Source organism: Chroicocephalus ridibundus, unplaced genomic scaffold, assembly GCF_963924245.1.
Source record: "Chroicocephalus ridibundus unplaced genomic scaffold, bChrRid1.1 SCAFFOLD_394, whole genome shotgun sequence".
Taxonomy (NCBI): Eukaryota; Metazoa; Chordata; class Aves; order Charadriiformes; family Laridae; genus Chroicocephalus; species Chroicocephalus ridibundus.
The window spans coordinates 2,776-26,073 of NW_026961777.1; the positions used below are offsets into that span (position 1 = coordinate 2,776).

General features: G+C 55.7%; 2 protein-coding genes across 6 annotated transcripts; both read right to left on the bottom strand.

The window, feature by feature from the left end:
• Window positions 1-440: 440 nt before the first annotated feature.
• On the bottom strand, window positions 441-8,762 carry LOC134509782 (uncharacterized). Of its 5 annotated transcripts, XR_010069433.1 has the most exons (4): window positions 8,432-8,762; window positions 7,868-8,021; window positions 7,577-7,737; window positions 2,698-3,996 (listed from the first exon to the last, which is right to left on the bottom strand). XR_010069433.1 is itself a non-coding variant. In XM_063322359.1 (3 exons), exons 1-3 carry the CDS (start codon window positions 8,564-8,566, stop codon window positions 1,208-1,210), a joined length of 312 nt encoding a protein of 103 aa, XP_063178429.1. In that variant the 5' UTR covers window positions 8,567-8,762; the 3' UTR covers window positions 441-1,207. The 5 variants fall into 5 exon arrangements, 3 of the variants coding, with proteins under 3 accessions (XP_063178429.1, XP_063178430.1, XP_063178428.1); XM_063322359.1 differs by lacking the exons at window positions 2,698-3,996; window positions 7,577-7,737 and adding an exon at window positions 441-1,230; XM_063322360.1 differs by lacking the exon at window positions 7,577-7,737 and having other exon boundaries at window positions 2,699-3,996.
• A 2,598-nt stretch (window positions 8,763-11,360) lies between these two features.
• On the bottom strand, window positions 11,361-18,772 carry LOC134509777 (sperm-associated antigen 4 protein-like). Its single transcript, XM_063322352.1, has 10 exons — window positions 18,767-18,772; window positions 17,536-17,620; window positions 16,741-16,805; window positions 16,103-16,148; window positions 15,753-15,849; window positions 15,156-15,240; window positions 14,471-14,583; window positions 13,899-14,066; window positions 13,440-13,529; window positions 11,361-12,646 (listed from the first exon to the last, which is right to left on the bottom strand). The coding sequence occupies exons 2-10, from the start codon at window positions 17,550-17,552 to the stop codon at window positions 12,515-12,517; spliced, it is 813 nt and encodes a 270-aa protein (XP_063178422.1). The 5' UTR covers window positions 17,553-17,620; window positions 18,767-18,772; the 3' UTR covers window positions 11,361-12,514.
• Window positions 18,773-23,298: the final 4,526 nt, after the last annotated feature.

Here is a 23,298-nt window from a genome sequence, read left to right on the forward strand (position 1 = left end):
TCTGGGTATTTATTGCCTTAGCAGGGTTCTTTTTGATTCTGTTTTTAATTGTGTTTAGTATATAACCTGCTAAGAGCGTCACAACAAGGATAACATGTCCAAATTAAAAGCGGTCAAAAATGGTTTCGATGATTGGTCAAACTCATGGGGTATAACGGGATGGTTATCAGACTTACTAAAGCAAGGGCTCATGCTACTGTTGGTTATATTATTATTGATTATGGTAGCCTCATGTGTTCTCCGCAAAGTGACTGACATGATAGAAAATGCCATGCATAAGGTCTGGCTGGCTCAAGAAGAAAAAGGGGGGATTGTAGGAATGTGTCTGAGAGAAAATGGTCACGTGAGCCAGCCTCCCTACTGTGAGAGATTGGATTAAGGGCAAAACAGGTGGTAGAAAATGGAATTAGGACATGGGAAAAACGGGAACTGAGAAGGTAGAAAACATGTTGTGCTAATGACTAAGCAATTTACTATGTGAATTCTTGTAACCAATCTGATCTGTGAATGAACTGCATGGACAGCGCGTGAAAAGAGACTGTAAGCCAATCATATAGCTGCCGCTAGCGCGTGCTCTTATTGCCTGTCTATATATACTCTGTGAAAACTTGAATAAAGGGAGAACGATCATACTCATATTGAGACTCCATCGTTACTCCGGGTCCGTCTCCCACTCCGACATCCTCCGACACTATACGCTGAACCACAGCTGGGCAGACCTCCTCTGGGCACTCTCCAGTTCCTCCCCACTCCTCCAAAATGGGGAGCTGCACACAGGGGGACACTTTTCTTTGGGGGGCCACTCCAGGTCCCAGCACCTTCTCCTCAGGACCACTGCTCAGCACGTTAGGTCCCAGCGGGCTCTGATGCACCTTCCTCCCCCTCAGTGCAGGACCGGACACTTCTCCTTGTAAACTTCTGGAGGTTTCTCTTGGCCATAGCCCAGAGTTTCTCACGGTTCCCCTGAAGTGAAGCTCCATTGCCCTGGAATGAAGATCCATTTGCTCAGCTGTCAATGTTTCTATGCTGATGGCTCACCCTGGTGGTGCTGTCTCTCACAAGATAACCTGAGGAGTTGCAGGCCACGATAGACAATTAAAGGAGGTACTAGTTCAATAGAATTTCCGACTCAAGTAGGAAGTACCATGACAACCATCACCAAAATACCAGGGAGGGTATTGGTACGGTGCGCTGCCTGTATGGCAGACTACGTCAGTGGGAAATACAGACCTGTAGAGACACACAGAGAAAATGGATCCCTCCAGGAGCTGGTTTTACATCCTCTATCCAGAAGCCGGCCCCAGGATCTCCTCATCCCTCAGTTTCCCCCCACATAAACAAGCACACGCACACACAACTGCCTGTCTCCGGTATGGAAACACAAAACCCCTGAGGCTGGCAGGCAGCCAGCTTCCACCTCCTCTGTGCTTCCTCTTCAGGCTTGGGTTTTGTCAGCAGCTTCTTTCTCATCCACGCCGTCCTTTCTGAATGTCAAGGCGGGCCATTGTGGAGCGTGAAGAGGAGATCCTCAAGCAGCCCTCCGCACCCTGCTTCTCCGCAGGGCCGTATCCCACAGGATTCTTCCAAGCCAGTCCCCCAGCAGGCCAAAGCCTGCTCTCCAGACGTCTCCTGCTCTCGGCCTTTTTCCTGTCTCTCAGGAGCCTCAACTCTACCTTCTTAGCCCTGGCTTTTACATCCCTGACTAGCTGTTGCTTGTTTGTTGGTATGAAGTCTGGAGCAGACGTTCACCCGCCACAAAGCTGCCAGTTTCCCAGGTTGTTCTGTCCTCTCCTGTTGACGCCTCAGCTCCCAGCCGAGTCTGTCTGTCCCCAGGCAGAGCTCCCTGCATTCCTGCTGCTGCCTCACAGAACGGGCCAGAGGAATGCCACAGAAACGATCGGAGGGATGGAACCCCTCTGCTGTGAGGACGGGCTGAGAGAGTTGGGGCTGTTCCGTCTGGAGCAGAGAAGGCTCCGGGGAGACCTTCTTGCGGCCTTTCGGTTGTTACTTCAGAGTCTTCCCCTCTGAGACCTGCTGTCTGCACTCTGTGTCTCTCCTTGCTTGCTCCCCTGGGGAGCTGAGAACCCGCTACTTCATGGACACTGCAGCCAAGGCTGCCACTCCATTATCACAGCCCTGATCCTTTTTTCCCTGATTGCATGTAGGAGATCCAGGTGAGCATCACCTCTGTTGGCACATCTGGCAGCTGTGCTCAGAAGCCGGCCCCAGGAACCCACAGAAACTTCTGGGTCTGTTTGAACCCTGCAGTGTCCCCTCACCCAAAAGGGCTCACCGAATCTGCTGCCCGACCCCTAGAGGATCTCCATTCCCCCAGGAAGCTCCTACGCTGAGGGCATCCCCCTCCTGATCTTAGAAGCACAGAATCTTCATGGTTGGAAAAGACCTTGGAGATCATCGAGTCCAACCAAACAACCTACAATCTCTGTCACTAGAGCATGCCCTGAAGTGCCACATCTAGACATTTCTTAAACACCTCTAGGGATGGTGACTCAACCCCCTCCCTGGGCAGGCTGTTCCAGTGCCTGACCACTCTTGCAGTAAAGTCATTCTTCCTAATATCTAACCTAAACCTCCCCTGCCGCAAGTTCAGGCCATTTCCTCTGGTCCTGTCATTATTCCCCTGGGAGAAGAGGCCAACCCCCACCTCTCTCCACCCTCCTTTCAGGGAGTTGTAGAGGACAATGAGGTCTCCCCTCAGCCTCCTCTTCTCCAAGCTAAACATGCCCAGCTCCCGCAGCCTCTCCTCATATGCCCTGGTCTCCAGACCCCTCACCAGCCTGGTAGCTCTCCTCTGGACACGCTCCAGCACCTCAATGTCCCTCTTGTGCAGAGGGGCCCAGAACTCAACACAGCACTCGAGGTGGGGCCTCACCAGTGCCCAGTACAGAGGCACCATCACTTCCCTGCTCCTGCTGGCCACGCTATTCCTGATAGAAGCCAGAATGCTGTTGGCCCTCTTGGCCACCTGGGCACACTGCTGGCTCATGTTAAGCTGGCCGTCCACCAGCACCCCCAGGTCCTTTTCTGCCGGGCAGCTTTCCAGCCACTCTGCCCCAAGCCTGTAGCGTTGCTGTGGGTTGTTGTGACCGAAATGCAGGACCCGGCACTTGGCCTTATTAAACCTCATAGAGTTGGCCTTGGCCCATCGATCCAGCCTGTCCAGGTCCCTCTGGAGAGCCTTCCTACCCTCAAGCAGATCAACACCCCCACCCAGTCTGGTGTCATCTGCAAACTTACTGAGGGTGCACTCAATCCCCTCATCCACATCATTGATAAAGACATTAAACAAAGCCGGCCCCAAAACTGAGCCCTGAGGGCCACCACTGGTGACCGGCCGCCAAGAGGATTTCACCCCATTGTGATAAATGATTTAATCGCAAACAGGATTCCAATTAGAATTTATAATTTATTAAAGGAACAAAGGCAAGCAAACAGCGCTGGGTGTGCCTGGGGTCCCTGCCCAACCAAGACACACACCTTACAGACCCCATTTTTGGTTTATATCTCCTATACTAATACATATTCATAACTGCCTCTAAAATGGTTGGCCCTTGCCAAAAATGGGTGTATCCCCCCCCTTACAGGTCACTATGCAGATAACAACAGGACCAGTTTAAGGTGGTATTCTAGAATGTTCGCCAGGTGGCTCCTGCAAAACACAGACACGACAGACACACCGTCTCATCTGCGGCCAGACAGACAAAACAGTCAAAGGTCACACTTCACCCTGTGGCCCTAACACTGTTCCACACTGACACGAATCAGTTAAGCACATCTCACAATCCCCCATTTTCTTTTTCTATGGCATTGATTCGTGTTTTTGTTGCCAACCGAGTTAATACTTGCCGAATGGGTGTTAGTTTCGAATCTTCTTTTGTCTTTAGTATCATCAGGGAAAGAGTTTTCTCTTTCCCTGGTTCTGAATCAACAGGTTCTGTAGCCATCTGCGTTCCTTGTATAACTGAGTGTATTAGTCTAATAAAACAAGGTATAAAACATGGAATTATTAACAATCCTGCAAATGCCCCCAATATAACAATCCCGATTTTAGTAAGCCAATCACCTCCCGTAAAGTTTTCCCAGAATCCTTCTAGGTCGACTCCAGTCCAAGTCTGAACTGGGACATGTGCAATTTTCTTCATTTCTTTTACAAGTTCATTTACAGCTTCCCCTTCATCATCAATTTCTAAACAACAATTACTAAGGTTAAACTTCCCACAAACACCTCCCTCTTGTGCTAGCAAATAATCCAAGGCTAAGCGATTTTGGTACAAAGCAGTTCTCATCTTGGTATTTTGTCTCGCATTGTTTTCCATATTTGAGGATTACTAATGTTGCTCTCCATAGCCTCCCATGGCCATCGTTCACCTTGGCTTGTTCCACCACAAACATAACAATTAGTTACATTTAATGACTTAGCAATGTTTTCAGCAAGATTTACAAAGAGATTTTTAGCAACTGTGGGAATTTCATATTCCACTCCTGTTTCTATTTCATGATAAAATGAGTTAAATAGTAGTCTGTGCTGTACCGATTCCCTTATTCTTTCTTTTATTTCGATATTATAAACCAAAGTCTGGGAACTTACCCGTCCCCTCCTAGTAGTTCCTACGCACTGGCTGCAGTTGTTTGCCATAACCAGAGTCAAGGAGCTTACCCCAAAGAGGACCAGAAGCGGTCCGGTCAGGGCCATAGTGATCGGCGGTCACAGCCCGAAGGGGTTGCAGCCCTTGGCAGACCTTTCAAGCCGCACCACTCGTTCCCCTCCGGTCTTGCCCTCTTCCTTAATCTTTTAAGGGGTAACCTTTAATCAAGAAGCACTCTTTGATTAAATTGACAACAATAAAGCCTAACCCATGGTAGGTTATATAGGGGAGTGGTGGCCCCACAGCGAATGCACAAAAATTCTAAACTGTTTCCTAGATCCTTGACTTCTTTTTTGGAAAATGATATATTTTAAAACATGTAGAACACTTTGCCCTTAAAAATAAACAGCACCGTTTACACAATGGACTAAATCACCTTTCCTAATAGGTATTTATCCCTGTCCACTAATTCTACAGGAGTAGTTACAATGAAATTCCCACAGCAACTTGGCTTATGCTTCTTGATGAAGGTCTCTTTAAGTTCGGCTGATGGTTAGCTTGGCTTCTCCGGGCTCAGATGTGACTCTCCACTCCTTCACTGGACCTTTCACTCACGACACATGTGTCAAATCCTAATGGTGGTGTTTGAGCCATCATCCCAATCTCTCGTAGTTCTTTTAACCTTTTTCCAATGGATATTATATATTTTTGGATACTATAATCTTCAACCACATTGTTCCCCAGGGGCATCCCTTGGGAGTAAGGCATTCCATATAACATTTCATATGGCGATAATCCAGTCTCACTGTGTGGCTTAGTTCTTATGTTTAATAGTGCCAATGGTAGGCATTTCGTCCAGGACATCTGTGTCTCAATCATTAATTTAGCCAATTGCTGTTTTATTGTTTGATTCATTCTTTCTACTTTCCCTGAGCTTTGTGGGTGCCACGGAGTGTGGTATTCCCATTGAATACCTAATGATTGACATAATAATTTTATTATTTTAGAAGTAAAATGTGCGCCCTGATCAGAATCAATATACTGGATTATCCCATATCTAGGTATTAAGTGTTCTAATAAGATTTTTACTACCATCTGTGCCGTAGCTCGCGCTACAGGGTAAGCTTCTACCCATTGTGTTAAATGATCTACTAGTACTAGTAAATATTTTATTCTCCCTACCTTAGGCAATTCAGTAAAATCGACTCGTATTCTTTCAAAAGGTCTATAAGCTGTTTTCCTTCCTCCCGTGGCTGCTTGTCGAAACACTTTCTTGTTTACTTTTTGACAAGTTAAACATCCTCGCCTGATTTGCTTTGCTATTTCAAAAATCCCAATACAGCCAAATTGTTTAAGGAAATGATCACTTATCGCCTTTGTACCCCAATGTGTTTGTGTGTGTAAGCGTTCTAATATTTGCCTGGCATAAGCTTTTGGCAACATCTCTCGCCCGTCGGGCAGCATCCATTTTCCCTGTTCTAACTTAGCTCCTATTTTCTCTAATTTTGCCTGTTCCTCAGGGGTAAATTTCTTTTCTTTCTCCTCTAGTTCTTTTTCACTAATGTCTCCTTGTACTTGTACTACATTAATTTTAGCGACGTGAGTCCTCAGGGCTGCTTCCTGGGCCTCTCTATCGGCTAGGTTATTCCCTCTGGTTCGATAATCTAATCCCTTTTGGTGTCCTCTCACATGTACCACTGCTATCTCCTTTGGTTTTCTTAACGCCTTTAAAATTTTCACTATTAGTTCTTGATGTATTAGATTCCTTCCTTGGGTATTAATTAAACCTCTTTCCTCCCAAATTTTTCCAAAAGTGTGGACTACTCCATACGCATATTTAGAATCCCAACTCTCTGGGCACGGCCAGCCAGCCAGTTTTTAACCCAGCAAAGAGTACACTCGTCTATGCCATGGATCGCCAGCTTCTCCAGGAGAATGCTGTGGGGGACGGTGTCAAAGGCCTTGCCAAAGTCCAGACAGACAACGTCCACAGCCTTCCCCGCATCCAGAAGGCGGGTAACATGGTCACAGAAAGCGATCAGGTTGGTTAAGCAGCACCTCCCTTTCCTAAAGCCATGCTGGCTGGCCCCGATCCCTTGGCTGCCCTGCGCTTGCCGTGAGAGCTCACTCGAGATGATCCTCTCCATGATCTTTCCTGGTACCGAGGTCAGGCTGACAGGCCTGTAGTTCCCCGGATCCTCCTTCCGACCCTTCTTGTAGATGGGCGTCACATTAGCCACCCTCCAGGCATCTGGGACCTGCCCTGTTGACCAGGATTGTTGATAAACGATGGAGAGAGGCTTGGTGAGCTCTCCCGCCAGCTCCCTGAGTACTCTTGGGTGAATCCCATCCGGCCCCATAGACTTCTGTGCGTCTGGGTGCAGAAGCAGGTCATTGGCTACTTCCTCCTGGGTTATGGGTGGGTTGTTCTGCTCTCCATCCTTATCTCCCAGCTCAGGAGGCTGAACACCCTGGGGATAGCTGGTGGACATGGCCAATTCCATACCCGGACGCAGCAGCCGGGCTTGTCTGGGGCACGGGCAGGGCCCTGCTGCCCTCCAGGCAACCCCAGGGCTTCTCCGGCCCTCTCAGGAGCATGAGCTGGGCCAAGCGGTCCCCACCAAGAGCCCCAGGGCCTCTCCCGGGCCTCGCAGGGCCCCACGGAAGGCCCAGTGGGGCCTTCTGCTGCTGAGCAGAGCGGCAGTTCCTCCCCCAGGCACGCTCGGGGCGCCGGGAGGGGTGGAGAGTGGCCCCACCAGTGGTGGCAGCCCCACAAGAAGGCCAGAGGCACTGGAAGCAGAGCAACTGGCAGCACAGGCAAACCCAGAGGTAAACCCCTCTGGGCTGCTCAAGTATGGCAAGATATTGCTGACCCGCTGGGGAAACTAGTGGTGAAAGTACATCACGTAGGTGCCCACACACCCATGAGTCGAGCCACCGAAGAACATCGAAATAATCAGCAAACCCACCTAGAACCGGAAAAAGAGACCTTGAAAGCTCAGCGTGAGGACGTCTTTTCTTGCCTGTAATCTCACAGGGGCAGCGAATGTGTCACGCGCACAGCGGGCAGCGTCTTCACTAGAGCAAGAAGCGACCACTGACACCCACCTCCAGTGACACTGCCAGAGCTCTGCCACGCAAAACACACAACAGAAACGTGCCCCGTGCATTCGACAGCAACAGTTAACGTGTGCTTAGGGAAGCACGAGAGCGGTCAGACAGGGCGCGCGCATCGGGTTGTGCCCACGGATCAGGCCTACCTGTCCCAGTCCTTTCATGGGATTCGTAGCACTTGAGAATTTCCTCATAATCACCTAAAGCCATTCTGAGAGCAACGGGGACCTGGCAATTCTTCTCAGCCCCTGCGAGGAGAAACTGCAGCCGGCCTTTGGGCTTCTCCACGCTGAGCAGACTCTGGAACGGAAAACGCATTTACTGCAGCCCAGCGCGGGCCGGGGCGGGGGGCGACCTGCGCTGATGACCAAGCGCTACACCCCCAGCGGGAAATTCACCAGACGGGGCAGCCCGAGCGCCCGCAGGCCCCGGGCACAGGCGGCTACCGTCTAACGGGGGCTCCTGGCTAACGCTTGCCAGCGAGAGCGGGCGACTGCGCTGCCGAAGAGGCAAGCACGCCCGACCCGGCGGTATCCTCCGCGGGGCAACGAACGAGACCCAAGGAGACGCCGCCGCGGCCGCCTCCTTTCGCGGGCCCGCCCGCGCGGCCCGGCGAAAGGCGCCCAGCCCCCCCAGAGTCCTGCCGCCAGCAGACCCGCCGGGAGCCGCTAACGGGCTGCGGGGCAGCGGGGCCCGGAGGCTACACTCACCGGCTCGGCAGCCGCCTCCCGGGGCGGCCGCTGCCGTTCAAATCTCTTGCCGCGGCGCCCGCTTCCGGGTAGGACGCCCGAGAGGCCAATCACCGCGCGGCGCTGGGCCGGAACAGGCGGAGACGCGCGGTGCATGACGGGAGGAAGGTCGAGGAGGAGCTGGGCGTGCGGGCGTCGCCATGGCGGGAGGGTCTCCGCTGCCCAGGCACCCGGTCCCGACAGGTGACGGGGAACAGCGCCCGCTCCCCCCGGGAATGCTGCCGCTCCCTACCGCCGGTGGGGGCTGGCGTGGGAGCCGCGCCGCCGGGCCTGCCGCCGCGCACAAGATGGCGCCCGGCCTACGGCCCCGGGGAGACTACGGCTCCCAGAACGCTCCGCGGGCCCGCCGTTCCCTGAGGGGAGGCCCTTCCCGCCGCCAGGCCCGGCCCCGCCCGCTCCGCTCACGGCAGCGCCCGGCGCCGGCCCCGAGCAGAAAGACGGGGGTTGCGCTGTTAGGTCCGGGCGGGGGCTGACGGTCTGCCTTGGCTGCGGGCGGCCATTCCCCTGCCAGGCCTTTGACCTCCCTGCGTACAGGCGTGTCGGCCTAAAGCCACGAGCAGAACAGGAAGAAGCAAAAAATGAAAAGACGACGGGTGGAACATCTTACTTCTGTAAAATGTTTGTCCTTTGGAATCCTCCCGGACACATTGCATCTTTCCTGAAGAAAGACCTACGTTTCTAAGAGAAAGTTTCAGTTCTCTCCTGAGTAACAAAGGCGAAGAAGGCTGTTTCAGGGACAGAGAGAATGGGGCCGTTCTTTTAGGGCGAGGCAGATGGTATCTCTTCTGGATGGGGCAGAGCCAGCGCTACCCATGCCAGAGCACTCAGTGCGACACCTTTTCCCTCCCTCTCTCCCTCAGCTACTTGGCCGTGGGGCTGGCGGGAGGCTTGGGATGAACCAGCCCATCAGCCGCGGCGGGGGATGGCACGGCCTCCCGCCCATCAGGCTGCGGGGAGCCACCAGCTCTCTGCAGGGAGTAGTCCAAGGCTTTAGCCCAGCGTCAGCACAGCAGCTCTGGCCATTCTGGCCACCGGCGAGCTCTGGTTGCTGGCAGAGCTCACGGTCCCTGCAGCCAGGGCGCTCAGTGTGACGCTTTTTCCCTCCCTCTCTCCCTCAGCTACTTGGGAGCCCCTTCTTCCCGTCTGAGATGAACGACTTTGTCCTTGCCATCTTGAAAAACATGGCAGACCCAAGGGTCTCTGACACCCTGCTGGTTGGCAGGGTGCTGGAGCTGGTCTTGAGAGGCTCGTGCTCAGAGCTATACGGGGTAGGCAGTGTGCAGCCGGGTTGCCCTGTGCGCGTGCCCTGCGGGGGCCGTTCCCCCCGCCCCGAGGCCAGGGCTTGCAGCACCTGACGGGCATCCCTTGAGGCCAGCAAAGGGCAGCAGGAGGGCAGCAGCTCTTGGTGTCAGCAGGGGCCATAGCTGTGCTCCAGCCCGCTGTCTCCAGTAGGTCAACGACCTCGTGGAGGTCATCGATAGGCACCTGGTCTGCGTCAGCAGGATGCTGCTCCAGGACATCCTGACGTTCACCCTTCCCTGGCTGGCCGACATCGACAGTTATGAGGTGGTCACTGGCCTGCTGAGGGTTTCCCGGCCCTGTGACAAGTATGTGGCCCGTCAGCCTCAGGGGCAGCTCAGGACCTCCGGGGCCTGCCCAGGCAGAAGGGGTGGTGGCCGAGGTGGCCCTGCTGACAGTGTGCTCTGGCTCTGCAGCACTGCCAGGGCCACGTGGAACACGCTGTCCTGTGAGCCCAGCCTCCTGGCCGACCTGCTGAGGATGCTGCTGAGGCTGCTGCTGGACGGTCTCCAGCCCCTCTGGCCCTCTCCATCCACCCCCAAACCCGTCCTTCCTGGGGCGCCTGGCCCAGGGCCCTCGGGCCGCAGCCGGGCAGGGAGCGCGTGCCGCTCGGCCCCGCAGCGCACAGGCATGCCGCCTGCCCCGGCCCTGCTGCCCTCGGCAGCCCCACTCCCTGGCCGCCGCCCCCGGCCGGCTCAGCAGCGGGGAAGCTGATAAAACTGAGAAGATGATTGAGAAAAAGGAGACACTGTTTGAGAAACTGTCTAGGATGGAAGAAACATCCCGCTTTTCCCCTGCATGGACCCATGTCGCAGCCATTAGGAGAAGATGCCCTCCTACGAGACCGACTTGGAAGGAAAAGAAGACACTACGAGACACCTTGTGGTTTTACCTCGGTGCCTATGGAGAGGACCTGAGTAAGTGGGATGAAGGACCTACCTTGGCCCTACAGGCACTAGTTGCAAGGTAAAACAGATAGAAGAAAGAATTCTTCCAGGAGGGTGGCTGCTCCAGTGCCCAGGGAGCAGTTCTCTGGTCCGGGTCGGAACTCATCTGCTAACTGTAGATGTTGTCCTCAACATTAGAGGTGCCCTGCCTCCAGCCAGGAGGGGGAGAGGGATAACCGAGTTTATTGGGCTGTGTGGATTCGATGTCCTCGTGTATTAGAGCCACAAAAGCATAAAGACATGGTGGACAGCGGTGCACAGTGTACCCTATTGCCATTGACTCATAAAGGGACAAAATCTGTTGCTGATTCTGGTGTGACAGGTCTCAAGAACTGACTGTACTTCGGCCAAAGTGAGCCGAACTGGGAATAAATGGCGGAAGCGCTCCATTGTGAGTGGCCCAGACGCTGCGTGCATCCTTGGCGTAGACTTGCTCAAGAGAGGGTATTTCAAAGACCCGAAAGCGTATCGGTGGGCTGTTGGTATAGCAGCTGGAGGGACTGAGGACATTACACAGCTGTCTGCCTTTCCAGGGGCCTTGCTCGGAGCTCTTTGGTCCGGGGATCGGAGGTTCTCCCTGAGAATCCCTTGGTGCCGGATGGAGGCCCTGCAATTCCAAGGATCTGTCGAGATTCAGAGGCAGAGTCCCATCTGGGTCGCCAGAAACTGTCACCGAAATCGGGAATGAACTTCTTAACACCGATGTAGTCTTAAGAAGCAGGCATTCTTTTATTCAGCACCGGGGACGTGGGGGATCTCTCCACCTGACATGTCCACTGAATGTGAGATTCACAGAGACTTACATCCATACAGAATATGCGTGGTCGTTACATGTCTCAGCACTCATTGCCACGTTCATTACATTTCCAGAACTCATCTCCATATTCACATCCCCTTGGCACATGCACATTAGCTCCGTTAGGGGCTTCATGGTAGGTCTTGGGTGGTTCCTAGTGGTGTACGGTGGCTGGTTTGAGCTGATAATAGAGGAATCTCTTTGTGTGGACTGGGGAAGATAAATGCAGCAGCTTTTGCAACTCCCCCATTTATTTTGCGAGCTTGTTATCGGTCCCTCCAGTCTCTTCGGGGATGTGGTATTCTTCGCTGTTTGTTCTTCACAAGGAGCTACGTTTACCTATTTACCAGACTCAGTCCCTGGTTGTAACCCCGCTGTGTGAGCCGATGCGGGCAGGACGCAGGAACAACCACAAAACCACGGATGAAAGGCAAAGAACAAGTTTCTTCTCGATACCTCACAGACCAGGGAATCTCCGAAGCAACACCCGGGCAGAGGCACGGAAGCAGGGACTGCGGGCACCGTGGAGTGAGAGAGAGTCCTTGTTAGCAAGAGCCCTTGGCAGCGAGAGAGTCCTTGTGAGCAAGAGCACGCACGGACTCCCTGTTCTGCCTGGCATTTAAAGGGTTCAAACAGGCATCGTTTTCCCACTGTGCTTTGATCTTCTTCAGCACCAGGCCAGGATTCTCAAGTGGCTGGATAAGGTGTCCCTGAGTCCATCACAGGTTTATGTTATCGAAGTGCAAGTGTTTTTCTTGCAAGCGTCCGAGACTGAATAACAATTAGTGTGATATATGTGTTTTCCAGCACCCAGCTGTGAGTCACTTGAGCGTATTAACAATCCTCCTCACCGATCTTCTGTTGCTTTCCCACGACTGCCCTCCCTGCAATGGACCTTATTGTGCACCCAACTTAGGAGACAAATCTTCTACACCAATCTGAGTCGCAGCAACATTATTCTTTTTCTTCTTTTTTATGTTTGTCCTTTTTCTGTCTCTGGTTTCAGTTGAGGCTGTTTGGTTTTGCCATCTTCCCATGAACCTGCACTCGGTAAATGCATGTGTACTTTGGGTTTCCCCAGTTGCTCTTCACAAGGAGTTTGAGATAGGAGAAGGCTCTGGGATGCGGGGCGTTCTGCGAGGAAAAGAGGGAAGAGGAATCGGAGGTGTTAAGAGCCACAATGCAGTCAAGGTATCTCCCCCCACCAGCCCTGCTCCTGCTCAGGAGCAAGCTCCTGACAGTGGGTGGGAGCGGCTGTGGAAACCTGAGGCTGGCTCTGGTAGCGGGGTGCTGGGGAGGCTGGGGACACGGGGAGGGGGAAGGCACCTGGCACCCTCTGCATGGGCCCGGCTGGGGCTCAGCCTCCCTCCCCTCTGCCTCTTCTTCTGCGCCTCGCTCTGTGCCGGCAGAGAGGCCGGGGAGGTGCTCCTTTGCGTGGGGCAGCTGGTGTGACACCCCCCCGAGCTCCCGCTGTCTGCTCTGCCCGCTTTCCTGCGGGCAGGCGTGAGAGCAGCGGGAGAGAAGGGGCATGCTATGCTGGGAGGAGAGGACACCGTCCAGCCTGCCAGCAGGCCACGGGATGGAGCCAGGGCGCTCCCCGACGGCTTTCTCCAGCGGGCGTCCCTGTTTCTCCACGGCACAAAGACGTTGCTCGGGTGCAGTGGCTGCGTGTGCAGCGGGCTCTGCTGAAGGCAGCCAGGGATCTCTTGGGACTCATGCTCCCACGGGCCTGACCTTGCCCTCACTTTCCTTTTGCTAGCACCACCGCGTGCCACTCAGCCCTCCCAACCCCACCAGCTCTCTCCTGGCGGTGACCCAGGCCCCCTCTGCCCAGGGAGAAAGCATTCACGCTCCTCCTGCCATGGCCCTGCAGGCAAACCTGCTTTGCTCCCTGGCATCTTCCCCCAACACCGTGCGTGCATCGCACCTTCAGAGGGAAGGTCTGAATGGCCTCTTTTGCCACATCGTACATGAAGGTCACCAGGAGAGTTTCCTCTTCTCCGTCCACATCCACTCCCTGTGGGGCAAAGCACAAGGAGAGCAGCTCAGACTCGTCCCGACAAAGAGGGAACGTAGGTGCTGGGTCAGCCCTGTTACCTACCCACCCTCCCCTGGGGCTCTAGCCCTAGTCTAGCCCTGGTTACGGTGGAGCTCAGGCTCCGCTTGAGTTTTAGTCAAGAACCCTGAGCTGCTTGGCCAGAACAAGTCTTAAGAGGGAGGAGACCTCTAGAGCCCTTAGGAGGAGACTCCTAGAGCCTCACCAGGGCCCTGCAGTGCTCAGGAGACCGGGACTCCAACCTCAGAGGAGGCACAAAAGCAAGGAAGACCCTGTCATGGCTTTCCCCCAGGACCAGATCCGCACCAGAAGCACCCAGCAGAGACTTACAAAGACAGCGATGTCCCTGGGGGCGCTGGTGACGGTCCCAGATGGAGAGACTTCTTTGGAGATGTGCTGCACAGTGATGGCAGTCAGGTGGACTCGCGCTGGCAACCTGATGACCACCTGGCCCTGATGCCCTGGGAAAGGCCAGCAGTTTCCCGGGGAAACATCCGGCTGCAACCAGAAAGCCAGAGCAATGAAGCGTGAGAGAGTGTTGGGGCCAAGACAACTGCCCACGTAGCTTGAAGCGTAGGCACTGGTGTGTCTGTGGGGTCTATTTCAGCTTGAAGATGAGGTGTGTGTGAGGAAGTGGACAGAAGCAGGAGGCCTCCTTCCCTGACCGACCTTTGCCAGGGCTGTCAGTATTATGGAGCAGAGGAGAACAGCGGTTACGAAACCACTCTAGTCAGGGCCTTGCAGAAACACATCCCTGCCCAGGGGCTCTGCAGGGCACCCCCCACCTCTCGCCTCCCACCCCCAAGACGGCGCAACACTGGACCGAAGGGAGAGCCCTGAGGTCAGTCTCCAACTTCACAGGAAGAAAGGAAAGAATTCCCTCTCGATTTCTGCTACAATACCTGCAAAATGCGATCGGGACTGCGGGGAGTGCAAAAGAACTCAATAAACCTCCAGAACCAGTCGTTTTTGCAGGTGTAGGTCTCCGAAGTTCTCTGCAGGTCAATGCTGGCACCTGCAGGGAAGGGAAAGCAGACGACTGCAAGAGGCCACAGACGAGGAGGGCTTGGTGCTCAGACACTATTTCTGACACCGCCGGCCAGCTGCGCTTCTGTCAGTCCTGTCCTCGTCCCAGGCTGGTGGGCTGCCCGGCTGCCCAGCCGCGCAGGGGAATGACAGCGGCCACGTGCCTGGTGACTGCTGCACTCCCAGCGCCAGCAGGAGAAGGTCTGAGGGTTCTGGGAGACAGATGGTGCCCATGTGAATGGCAGCAGACCCAAGCTGAGGGCTTGCTGCGTGGGCAGCCAAGGACGGCCCGGCCATCTCCTTTTCCAATGCTGAGGAGAGGAAGAGAGCCCCTCCGTCCGCACAGGAACACGTGCGGGGGCAGCGCCAGAGGCAGCGTGAGGATGCCGAGGGCAGGGTTGGGAGGGAGTCTGAGAGAGCTGCTCTGCCACAGCCTTGCCCTGGGACCCCCCAAGCATTTCAGCTCCCCCACTTTGGAGAGCAGCGCCTGGAGCGCAGGCGCCTTTGGGGAGGGCTGCAGACAAGCGCAGGGCAAGGAGACGGGGCTGCTTGTGTCCATACCAGAGCTTTGCAGGGCCCAGTCAGACATCTCCACGTAGGCTTCCAAAGCCCTCTCAGATGCTGCCTGCTTCATTTCCTCGACTTCCTGGGAACGCCATAAACAAACAGAGAAAAGGAGCACATCAACGTTCAGCGTGGCTACTAGCGCCCGGAGCGGCAAAGGGCCACTGTCAGAAAGGCAAGGCAAACCCTCTCCACGGAGCTGCAGGACTGAGGAACAGTGTCTGTGTCCACAGCCATGGCCACGGCCCCGAGGTGGGTTGATGAGGGTCCCCACACCCTCGTCCCCATCCTCCACACTCTCCAGGGCAGGTGGAAGGTGGACTCAAGCCCTGCCAGCGATGGCTGGCCCCCCGTGAGCGTGCCTGGGTCCCACCCCTGCCTGAGGAGCCCAGCCAGAGCAGCCAGAGGTGCTGGCGTGCCAAGGGAGTCCTGCGCTGCCTGAAGCGGCCGGTGAAAGTGGGGCCGGAGAAGGGCCTGTGCAGCCCAGGAGGCCCCTGGGGCAAAGGCTGGCTGACTGCAGTCAGCAGTCCCACACACCCACAGCCCCAAGGGCTTCTGCCCAGCCAAGCCTCCTTCCCCAACACGCCGCAGCACCTGCTTCACGCTGCTGATCTCTGCCCTCAGCCGAGCCACCTCCTCCAGCATTAGCTGCATCTTTTGAGTTTGCTGCGCCATTAAAACCGGGCAGTTCCTGCAGGAACCAGGAAAGCAGATGTTGTCAGAGAGCTGCCCACCCCACTGGGAGCCTCTGAGCTCAGCAAGGAGGAGAGACACGCGTGCGTTCCCTGCTTTGCCAGCGCTTCCCTTCCGCAGCAGCTGGCGCAAGAGGCAAAGGCAGGAAGGGCCGTGCGGGAGCCCCGGCTCTCAGGCAAATGGGTGCAGGGACACGAGGTCGTCTGACCCTTCTGCACAGACCCAATTCCAGCTCAGGAAACATCGCTTACCTCAGGGGCTTCAGGCCTGGCAGCGAGGTCCCGCAGTAAACAGCAGCTGCAATTCACATCAGCAAGAGACAGTTATTTTACCGGGGGTGCTGGCGATGCCTGCAGTGGCGTTGTCTGTCCCTGTTGCCTTGGGACTGGGGCAGCAGGTGAGCTGAGGAGGCGGGGGACGTGGGGTGCAGGGAGAGGACACACCTCTGACCGGGGGCCATCAGCCCGGGCTTGAGCGGACTGCGCAGCCGTGATCTTCAGGTGTGCTCGGTGCCCCAGAGCTATTCCCCATTTCCCCTCACTGCCCCAGTGAGCACCGAGACCAGGCTGCTGGGCGAGGAGAGGTACCTCTCCATCGGTCCCCCTGCATGGCCCCTGCCCTCTGGGAATCCCCAGGTCAGGCTTGCAAAGAGCTACCCCCATCTCTCGCAGAGGTGCCGACTAAGTGAGCCCTGTGGTCCGGTAGGCAGGGCAGCAGTGTGACTGGGAGGCTACCAGTCTTACTGGGAGCCCAGAAGGCAGTCCCACTCAAGGACTTGCCTGGGAAGCACTTGGGCCACGGGAGTTTCCGCACATACTGGCCCAAAAGGAAAGGTGGCGTCCAGCCCAGCCAGGCTGTCGCTCTCAGATGGTTGCTCATGAAAACTCACCAAGAGCCAGGGGGAGCAACAAGAAGACTTGCAAGAACGCCTTCTTCTGCAGGGCCATCTTTTGCCTGAAAAAGAGGGAGTCCTGGTGCTGTCATGATCCAAGCCTTGGACAAACCCCTTCACAGGCGGATTTCCCTTTTCAGGCCAAACAGACACCGTTTTGGAAGCCTGCTGCTGACAGAGAACTGACAGAGCAGCGTCCAGCAGGAACACGATTTCTGTCCATATCGTTCAGCGCTGCCGGCAGCTCTTCCCCAAAGGAAGGTCTCCAGGAAGATCATCCCAGGAAGCAAAGACGTCGAGCACACGAAGAGTGCTTTCCAGCAGTCTTTCTGGTGCGGACCTTGCTCTCCCTCTGGCTGAGGAAGCAGGCCTGTTCTCCCTTGCCATCACACACATCCCTCTTAGGGCAAGTGTTTTCCCGCAGAGCTGGGAAGCGCAGGAGCCTTGTCCGCCTTTCCTCCCAGAGGCCTCCACAGACCGGCGTGGTCTCTTGCCTGAGCTGGGGAAAACCCTTGCCCTGCGGAGGCTTGGCTCTGCACCCGAGCGTCTGGCTACGGGGCAGTTTGTCCTGCCGCAGCCAAAGCTTGGGGCTGCAGCAAATGGCTGCCAAGGGGCTTTGCTCTTGGCTCCCCTGAGAATGGCCACAGCACGAGCAGCGCCCAAGCTGAGGCGCCCCACTGGGAGCCCCGGGCTGCTGGCTGGGGAGCACCCTCTGCTCTGCCCTTTGCTGGCACCGGCCCTCAGACACCCCCGTTCTACCCCCCATCCGCAGCAGAAACATGTCGTACGTACGCGGCCAAGAGGCACATGCTCAGCAGATGTCTCCACAGAGAGACCAGGGCAACAGCCAGAAGGCAAGGAAGGCTGAAGACCGTCCCTGGGCAAAGAAACCAGAGAAATGTTAAGCCTGCCCCTTGAGATCTCTTCTCTAGGATGCCCAGCCAGGCATATTTCAGCTCCGTGTGGGGAGGTGGGCACCGAGTCCCAGGCACGCCCTCCCCGGGGCAAAGAGCAGGGCAGCCTACACTGGACAAGGGGATGGAATGCACCCTCACTAAGTTTGCAGGTGACACCAAGTTGGGTGGGAGTGTCGACCTGCTTGAGGGTAGAAAGGCGTTGCAGAGGGATCTGGACAGGCTGGATCGATGGGCTGAAGGCCAATGGCATGAGGTTCAACAAGGCCAAGTGCCAGGTCCTGCACTTGGGTCACAACAACCCCATGCAGCACTACAGGCCTGGGGAGGAGTGGCTCGAAAGCTGCCCGGCAAAAAAGGACCTGGGGGTGTTGGTCGACAGACGGCTGACTATGAGCCAGCAGTGTGCCCAGGTGGCCAAGAAGGACAACAGCATCCTGGCCTGTATCAGGAGCAGTGTGGTGAGTACGACTAGGGCAGTGAACATTCCCCTGTACTCAGCACTGGTGAGGCCCCACCTCAAGTGCTGTGGCCAGTTTTGGGCCCCTCCCCACAAAAAAGACATTGAGGCACAGAGAAGGGCAACGGAGCCGCTGAGGGGTCTGGAGCACAAGTCTTGTGAGGGGCGGCTGAGGGAGCTGGGGCTGTTTAGCCTGGAGAAAAGGAGGCTGAGGGGAGACCTCGCTCTCTGCAACTCCCTGAAAGGAGGGTGTAGAGAGGTGGGGGTCGGTCTCTTCTCCCAAGTAACAGGCCATAGGACAAGAGGAAACGGCATCAAGTTGTGCCAAGGGAGGTTTAAACTGGACATTAGGAAAAATTTTTACACAGAAGGGGTTATTAAGCATTGGAACAGGCTGCTCAGGGGAGTGGTTGAGGCACCATCCCTGGAGGTGTTTAAAAGACGCGTAGACATAGTGCTTAGTGATGAATTTTGTCACAGTTAGGTTGATGGTTGGACTAGATGGTCTGAAAGGTCCCTTCCAACCTAGGCAATTCTATGATTCTACGATTCTCCTGCCACTTGTGACAACTGGCCCGAGCTCTGGCACAGCGCGGCTCTCCACGTTCACCCCGGAGGACTTTGGAGCAAGCAGCAGTGCTGAGCTTACTTGCGATTTCTGTGGCCTTGTCGCGCCCCTCGGCAGGCCCTTGAGCGGCTGAGCCGGCAGGTGAAGGGCGCATCACCAGCTCCACGCCAGCGCTCGGGTCCCTGTGGGAGGACAAAGACAAATGCCGGCTGCCCACCGTCCCCAGGCCGCGGGAGCTGAGGCGGGGAGGAGTAGCCTGAGCGGAGGCCCCTGCCAGAGGAAGGGCTGTCCCAGCAGCAGCGAGAGCGGGCAGCAGGGCTGGGGTCCCCCTCCTTTCCCCACCCTTTGCGGGACAGGCCTGCCCCGGGAGAAGAGGAGGCGAGCTGGCAGCAGCAGTCCCCCGCCCCGGGAAGCCCGCCCGGCAGCGCAGCCCCGTTCTCACCCTGCCGGCCGTTGGTTTCCCTTGGTCCCCAAGGAGCCTTTGGAGGCCCCTGGGCGTCTTGTCTGGGGGGCCTTTCTCCTCGCCATCTCGGGCAAAGGCAGGCTCCCCGCTGAGCCCCAGCAGCGTGTCCTGTCCCCAAAACCAGCTCCAGCAGCAGCCTCTCGCCGCAGCCAGCAGGAGCCTGTCCAGGGCCGCAGCCACAGGGCAACTGTGGGCTCCTGCCCCACACGCCACAGCGCTGTGCGGGCAGCCAGCTGTGACCTCACAGTGGTGTCACCTCTGACGTCATGCTGGGGCTGCCCAGGGCTGAGCAGGGCGGGGAGACCCTGTGCTCCTTCCTTCTCCTTGCGGGATATTAATTGTTCAGCATAAATACATACGTTTTAAGTAGAATAAATGATTTAGGATTATCATTCGGTGTGATTTGTGCTGCTTGCTTAGCTCTACTTAGCATGAGGTGCTGGATTTGCTGAAACCTTTAGGCTGGAAAAGAATCCAATGAGATGTTAGAAGACACCAGACCAAAAATCATCACCATTGGCCCCCTCCTTGCTGTGCTTCTGGAAGTCTCCAGGGAATGTCCTGCAGTGATCTGCAGCTGTGAGCAGCCCTCAGCCACGCAGAACCCTCTCAGCAGCAGGACCTTGCCCCGCCGGCGGATGCTCCTTCCATGCAGAACTTCTCCCCACAGTGATGTGGTGGGCTTCCCAGGCAGGCTGAGAGCTGACCCTGGCAGGTGGCAGAGTCCCTGCCCCGGCACACAGACCCCTGGGGTGCAGGGAGCCTGCTCTGAAGGACAGCCCTGGGCACCCCTGGCTGCACACCCACCTTCACAGCTATTCAAAGTGCCTGACAAGAGCTCCCACATGTACAGATCCCGTAAGCTGTGGCTGTGCCAGCTTTAGGAGATGCCTCCAGCAACTCCGCCTGCAGTGCCCTGCACCCGCAGACTTACCCTGTCAAGGGCTGCAAAGATTTCTCCTCCAGTGAGCTCTCAGTCGTCCTCCCAATCCTGACACCTTCAAGCTCTCTCTCTGCCTTGCTCATCTCCCTGAGACACCCTGGCAGTGCCCTCAGCCCTGCTGCGCTTGGCAGAGGAGCTGCTCCCGGGCAGAGCTGTCTCTCTGCAGCGCTGCCCGCTTGCCGTGAGCTCCCTCCATCCCAGGAGCCCAGCCCAGCTCAGACGCAGAGGACCAGCCCAAGGAGTTTTAATGACCCCTCTGGTGGGTTCGAGGCCGAGTCCGTGAACCTCCGACGCTGCGAGGAAGTCGAAGGAACCTCTCAAGGAGTCAAAGTCGGGTTCAAACTCCAAAGTTTCTTGTGGTGTTGATGGGTCCCACTGAGGGACACCACTGAGGAATTGCCCCCAGGGTCCGGTTACAGCAGAAAACTGGAGGCAGCGATGGCAGGTCGGGAAAAGCAAGTTGAAGGTGACTCTGATGCTGGGTAAACGTGGATGTGTTTCATTAATGCAAAGGGCCAAGCCCTGACTCCATCGCCCAAAGGGCCAAGGCCTGACCCCCAGCCCCCAGGAAGGGAGATCCTCTCCCTCACTCCTTCCTCAGGGCTCTTCCTGGGACAGTGGGATGTGGAGATGTGCAATGCCAAGGGCAGGACTATGGTACGACACCTCCCAGGCTCCTGAGTATGGACAAGGAGGCAACGAGACCCCAGTGCTGGAAGGACTGGTTGTCTCAGAGGCATCAGTGGCAGAGACAACAGCCGTAGCCCAAGACATGAAGAGGTTGGCTCTGTTAGGGGACTTCCAGCTTTGCCACATCCCTCTATCTTCTCCACCACAGGCTGTCCTACGGTGTCCCATCACCTCTGCCTCTTTCCCTGCAGGCTGCAGTCATCCACCCGGCTGCCCCATCTTGCTGTCACCTTCCTTTGCTGAGATCTCTCCATCCTCCCTGGCTCTTCCTTGAAACACAAAGCCTTGGGCTGATCCAGACTCCTTCTGGGTGGCGTGTTGCACCACAGCACTGCCCTTGGAGTGACGTTTCTTTCTCCTCGTGGCCAGGCTGCACCTCCCCACCTGCATGTTGGGGAGTTCTTTCTTTCTCAGGCTGTTTTCCACTAGGAAGAAAAGCTCCGCCAGCTCTGAAAGCACCCTTCCAGCACGCTCAGGCTCCTCCTATACCGTCCCCAGTCTCCAAACCACTGAGCCCAGGGCTCTCAGCCTCTAGATACTGGTCAAGTGCTTGAGGCCTCCAAACCCTGTCTTGGGAGATCTCTGGGCTCTCTCCACAGTGTTTGCAGATGAAATCACAGTGGTCATAGGCCAAGAAAGATGGAGTGAGACTTTTTACCAGGGCCTGTAATAGCAGAACAAGGGGCAATGGCTTTACACTGGAAGAGGTTATATTTAGGTTGGCCATAAGGAAGAAATGCTTTATGATGAGCGTGGTGAGACCTTGGAACAGGTTGCCCAGAGCAGTTGTGGATGCCCCATCCCTGGACGTGTCCAAGGTCAGGAGCTTGGAGCAACCTGAACTAGTGAAAGACGTCCCTCCTCACGGCAGGGGGTTGGACTAGATGATCTTTTAGGTCCCTTCCAACCTGAACCATTCTATGATGCTTGGATTCTAATATGCCCAACTCCTCCTGCACAAGGCTGCAAACACCTACATACACCATATAGGGATGTGACCACTGACAAAAACCATCACTAAACCATGTCGCTAAGCACTACGTCTACCCGCCTAATTTTAAATACCTCCAGGGATGGTGATTCCACCACTTCCCTGGGCAGCCTGTTCCAATGCTTAATAACCCTTTCAGTGTAAAAAATTTTCCTGACGTCCAATCTAAACGTCCCCTGGTGCAACTTGATGCCGTTTCCTCTTCTCCTGCCTTCCTACCCTTGGGCAGGTCGACACTCACACCCAACTTGGTGTCATCTGTGAACTTACTGAGGGTGCACTCGATCCCATCGTCCAGATCATTGATAAAGATTTTAAAGCGAATCGGCCCCCGTACTGAGCCCTGGGGAACACCACTTGTGACCGGCCGCCCACTGGATTGAGCTCCATTCACCACCACTCATTGGGCCCGGCTGTCCCAGCAGTTTTTCACCCAGCGAAGCGTACGCCCATCCAAGCCATGGGCAGCCAATTTCTCCAGGAGAACGCTGTGGGAAACTGTGTCAAGAAGCTTTACTAAACTCCAGGTGAACAACATCCACAGCCTTTCCCTCATCCACTCAGCGGGTCACCTTGTTTTAGAAGGGGATCAGGATTGTCAAGCACGACCTGCCTCTCATGAACCCATGCTGACTGTGCCTGATCGCCTGGTTGTTCTTCATGTGCCACATAATGGCACTCAGGATGACCTGTTCCATAAACAGGATGATGTCTTCCAAGTTGCTCTTCCATGCGGATGATGTGGGAAGGGAGGTGCAATGACACGTGCAGAATGACAGCAGGACACCTCCCAGGCTCCCAGGTGGGGACGAGGAGGCCATCAGGCTCTTGTACTCCTTATAGGCATCAGTGGCAGAGGTGACAGTCACAGACACGGAGATTAAGACCTTGGATCTCTTGGGGGCTTTTCACATTTCAACAGCCCCACACTGTTGAAACCACCGCAGGCTGTCCTATTGTGTTCCACACCTGGGCATATTCCCTGCAGGCTGCAGACGTCTCCCCTGCTTCTCCACCTTGCTCCCGCCTGAGCAACTCACTAAGCTTTCTGAAGTCTCGCCATCCTTCGGGGATATGTCTTTAGACACAAAGCCACGGGCTGATCCACATTCTTTCTGGATGGCCGCCTTTTCCACAGCGCTGCCCTTGGAGTGACGTTTCTTTCTCCCGTTTCCTGTTTAAACCTCCCAAGCTACAAGTTCTGGCATTCTTTCTTTCTCGTGCGGTCTCCCATGAAGAAGAAAAGCCCCATCATCTCTGAAACCGTCCTTCGAGCAACCCCTGTCCTGCCCAGAGCCTCTCCACCATGGGGCCAAAGGGGCAAAGAAGCCCACATTCCTCAGCCTCCCCACGCAGCGCATGTGCACTATACTGTAGGAATGTGTCTGAGAGAAAATGGTCACGTGAGCCAGCCTCCCTACTATGAGAGATTAGATTAAGGGCAAAACAGGTGGTAGAAAATGGAATTAGGACATGGGAAAAACGGGAACTGAGAAGGTAGAAAACATGTTGTGCTAATGACTAAG

Coding starts and splice junctions, on each gene's coding strand:
- LOC134509782 (XM_063322358.1), bottom strand. CDS start 8,566: ATGCACCGCGCGTCTCCGCCTGTTCCGGCCCAGCGCCGCGCGGTGATT. Junction 8,022..8,431: donor GGGAGGCGGCTGCCGAGCCG/GTGAGTGTAGCC, acceptor TTTCCGTTCCAG/AGTCTGCTCAGCGTGGAGAA. Junction 7,577..7,867: donor CCATGAAAGGACTGGGACAG/GTAGGCCTGATC, acceptor TTCCGGTTCTAG/GTGGGTTTGCTGATTATTTC.
- LOC134509777 (XM_063322352.1), bottom strand. Junction 14,584..15,155: donor CTGGGCCCTGCAAAGCTCTG/GTATGGACACAA, acceptor CCTTCCCTGCAG/GTGCCAGCATTGACCTGCAG. Junction 12,647..13,439: donor TTCAGACCTTCCCTCTGAAG/GTGCGATGCACG, acceptor TTTTCCTCGCAG/AACGCCCCGCATCCCAGAGC.